At 38.0% G+C, this 4,332-nt stretch overlaps 1 protein-coding gene across 1 annotated transcript; it reads right to left on the reverse strand.

Annotated features, from left to right (window-relative positions):
* Nucleotides 1–2,789: 2,789 nt before the first annotated feature.
* On the reverse strand, nucleotides 2,790–3,584 carry LOC116267940 (uncharacterized). Its single transcript, XM_031649841.1, has one exon. The coding sequence runs from the start codon at nucleotides 3,582–3,584 to the stop codon at nucleotides 2,790–2,792; it is 795 nt and encodes a 264-aa protein (XP_031505701.1).
* Nucleotides 3,585–4,332: the final 748 nt, after the last annotated feature.

A 4,332-nucleotide genomic window follows, 5' to 3' on the forward strand; every position in this document is an offset into this window, starting at 1 on the left:
TCCATAATCCAAGATCATTGATTTTTTTAAGTTAGAGTTTTGCTCTTTATTGATTAATGATAAAAATCTTCTATGAGGGTGATGACATGGATGAACAATATTAAATAAATGATCATTTCATGTTCTTAGGGGAGAGAAGCTGATTTCTCACATTTTGACGACTTGGAGGCGAAACATATTGATTTTGGAACTGGAAACTAGGCCTCGGCTGGAAATTGCTTATAGTTTGGTTCGCTTTAAATGAGTGATTAACTGGAGGATTGGCAACAGCATATATTTCTTTTACTTGTTCACAGTCTATTATGTAGGTTTTTATAGCAATTATTGAGGAGAGCCGCTCCTGAACTTTTTTCTTCCTTACAAGATAAATTTAGGAACAATCTTTTATCTCTTGAACTCTTACCTTGGCCCAACTGTTCGATTTGGATTGAAGGCGTTATCATTTTCATGTTGTAAGGGCTTGGAGAGCCTCTTCTTTAGTAGCTAGTTTGAAGTGTTTTTTAATTATCATGTGGATTTTTCATAAATGCTTCAGGCTACTTCATCTTAGGTGGAGTTTTGGAAGGAAGAAGGTCCCTCATTGGGCGAGGATTAAACGGCTTTTCATTAGAATTATGACGGTTCCTGGAGAATTCTATTTGATCTTGAAGGGAGTGTAAGTCTTCTTGATGCTGAATTATGCAGCTTTGAAAGCTTGAGGCTTTTCGTCAGATTTATCTCTAAAAATTCTTAAGTTGTTTTGGCTGTTAAATGGAAAATTTAGGTTGCGTTGGATTTTAGCTTATGTATTGTATTTAATGCTAGCTTCTGATTGCTTCTTGCAGACTTGCTTCAATTTTTGTTATGAGTCATTCTTCATCATCTCCTGCAAGCTTTGAACAGAAGGCAAGCCCAAAAATTGCTTTAGTTGTTTTGGCGCTATGGGCTTGGTCTATCAGGTCGACCGAGTGGGCAATTGTTCTGGAAAAACTGTTGTCTTGAGTTGTTTGGCAAGGAATGAGTGATGCTTGACTCGTAAAATGTTGACATTTAGCTCGTTTTTCCTGTATTGTACTCAAAAGGGTATTGCTTTTCTTCAAGCTAGCTATAAAGTAGATGCCGATACTAATCCGGAGTTAATATTTACGATTCATGCTTATTTTTATTGGTTAATGAACTTTATAATCTTGACTTCTTCCCTTGAATCTATTAACAAAGGGATGCTTCACGATTTCCTCAATAGTGATCCTTTTTTTCGGATTTATCTGAAAGATTCTTTCGAGAAGATCGATGAACTGCTTATCTGCTTTGTAGAAGATATCACTAAGTGATCTTTTTTTTGAGACGGTCATTGATTATACAATAGATCTGCTTGCTTCGCTTCTAACAAAAGTCAGCTAATCACGACACGGCTTGCCAGTAACTTCAAAGATTTTCTAAAGTTGGGATATGGATGAAGACCCTTGAAAGATGGGTCTTCCAAGGAAGATCTCAGCGAGTATGCAGCCCAAGCTCCATATATCAATTTATTTACCATAGTTATTTGAGCAGAGTAATATTTAGGAGCCCTATACCATCTAGTGGCAATATTTTCAGTAAGGATCACCCTTGAGTGTCCCTCGCATGGAACTAGGGATCGTATAAGGCCGAAATCACATAATTTTACCTCACAACTTTAGTTGACTAGGATATTAGAAGGTTTAGGTCCCTGTGTATCAACTGGGCGGAATGGAGGTAGTTGACGGCTTGGGTGATTTGAAAGAAGATGAAATGTTTGTGAATTTCCTGAGAACGTTGTTCCTGATGGCTGTGCTGAGATCTGCCTACATAAATTAAAGTGCTATGTAGATGTCTCGGGTGTTTTCAGGCTTGAAAAATTAGAGAATTTTGATGATGTTGGGATGGTTGAGTTTTTGGAGATATTTGATTTCCCGGTAGGCTCGTTGCGCGTCGGTGGAGTTTCGGAAGGCATCATATATCTTTTTTAAAGCACAAAAAGATGAGGTTTTTTTATCTTTAGCTTTCCAGACCTGCCCATAAGCACCCTGCCCTACCTTCTTCACAATTTAGAATGTTCGCAGAATCTTGCCATCAATTGTGTCGAACATTTCTTTCTTCATTGATCGGATGTATAAAAATAATCAAAATTGATTAATGCAACGAAGAATACATATATTTTTGGTAAATTTCTATTGAAAATGCAAGTTTTCCTCAAACCAAACAATTTCCCCTTTTTAGAGATGTAAAAATATTAATAAATTGGTTGATTCGCCATTAAATTTATTTTATCATCTTTATTGTACATTTAACTCTGGAATTATTTATTGAAAAAATAATATCTAGAAGCCAGAGATAATTACCAACCATCTAAAATAAATTTAATTGAATGAACTCACAAAAACTATATTTTTATATTGTAACTACCAGCCATAATAATTTCAGTTGATAAACATCCAAGCATACCTTACCAGAAAGTTATCCAGAATCACTTAAATAAATCGAATCGCAATCATAACCTCTTGCTTGAATCCATCAACTGAAGCTCAATTCCTTTCCTTTCAAATTCTTCGGTGCTGGGTCAACTATTTTCAGCGATATTTAGTTCTGGCTGTATCCCACATCAGCATTAGCGAGGATGAGATTCCCCACCGAATTGAAATTATTTGCTGATTTGAGGATGTTTATCACATCTTTTTAGGTCAAAGGATCATTCTACTCACCATGAACTGCATAGTCAAGCCCCTAGTGCTCCTAATCTTCACTCACCTTAGCCTACATCACCTTACCCAATAAAAAGTAAAGGAGCCATGTCATAGCAAAAGAGTATGCAGCTGCGACCACAATAGATAGTATATTAACTCCCAACTGTCTTCCGTTTCCATAGAAGAGGCCTGTTTGTGTTTCGAAGAATCTGTGGTTGCGAAAAATCCAGCCGCAATGCCACCCCAGACAGCACTGATGCCATGACATCCAAAGACATCAAGTGTATCTGCAAGTTCTTCGAAGTGCTTGGATTTGAAGTGGCAGAAAAGATATGAGAAAATTCCTCCGAGTGCTCCGATGATAGGTGCTGCCCAGAGATTAACATAACCTGCAGCAGGAGTGATAGCAACTAAACCGCAGATGGCTCCACAGCACCACCCAACGATGCTCGGCTGGGCAGTGATAAGGTATTGCATAGCTGCCCACCCTAGTCCAGCCGCACAGGCAGCCAGGTGACTGTTAGTTATGGCTATTGCTGCAAGTTGGCCAGAAGCAAGTGCAGATCCTCCGTTGAATCCGAACCATCCAATCCAGAGGATGGCAGTTCCGATCAAAGTCAGCGAAATACTTGCTGAGTTTTGCTTATAGCTCTTCTTCTCACCATGTCCTAAGTAAAAAGCAGAGGCAAGACCAGCAAAACCAGCAGGAATGTGAATCACATTTCCACCCGCGAAATCGATTGCCCCCATCTTGAATAGCCATCCATCGTGATTCCACATCCAGAAGGCAACAGGCGAATAAACGATGATGTTGAAGGCGATGGTCAGCACAATCAGGAAGGAAACTCTGATCCTTCCGATAACTGAACCAATAAAAATGGCTGGAGTGATGGCTGCGAACATAGTCTGAAAGAAGAAGAAAGTAGAAAAGGGAATAGTTGCCGCGTATTAACTGCCCTATGTGAGTGCGATTTTTCTCAAGCCGCAATACGTGCAATCTCCTATAAAGCCAGTAGCTCCTGACTGGCTTGAGAAGGCAAGAGAAAAGCCAACAAGGGCCCACGTTATAGTGGCTATGCAGAAGACTAGTAGGCAATAGGCTATGGTGCTTAATAAATTTTTCTTATTGACCATACCTCCGTAAAAAAAGCCGACTCCAGGGGTCATGAGCATGACGAGGCATCCTGAGATCAAAACCCAAGCATTATCTCCTGAATCTAATGGAACTGACATATTTATAATTATATAAACACTTCGTTTGATGTTATGGATCTAAGCGCAATCATCACCGTAATGTATTTTTGAGGCCAAGGAACCAAGCATCATCAAAGTTAAACATTTTGCATCATATTTTTTCATTGGATCTTGAAAAAAGGGCTTATAAAGAGCCAGAACATTCTTTATTAGAACATGAAAAAGGAAAATTGTTTTTAAAATTGGTAAGATCGTATTGTACTTGAATGGGCTTAACAATGTTCAAATAAAGAATTATGTGAATATTTTAATCATTTGGCTTCCAGGTTATTCGTGCGAATGTTAATATATTTAAAAATAAACGAATGTTCATCATAAAAAATAAAAAAATATAGTAAAAATAGATGGAATTTGTATTCGTCGATTAATATCATTCAAACCAGTCAAAATAATGTTA

The sequence above is a fragment of the Nymphaea colorata genome, unplaced genomic scaffold, assembly GCF_008831285.2.
Source record: "Nymphaea colorata isolate Beijing-Zhang1983 unplaced genomic scaffold, ASM883128v2 scaffold0018, whole genome shotgun sequence".
In the NCBI taxonomy this organism is placed as follows: domain Eukaryota; kingdom Viridiplantae; phylum Streptophyta; class Magnoliopsida; order Nymphaeales; family Nymphaeaceae; genus Nymphaea; species Nymphaea colorata.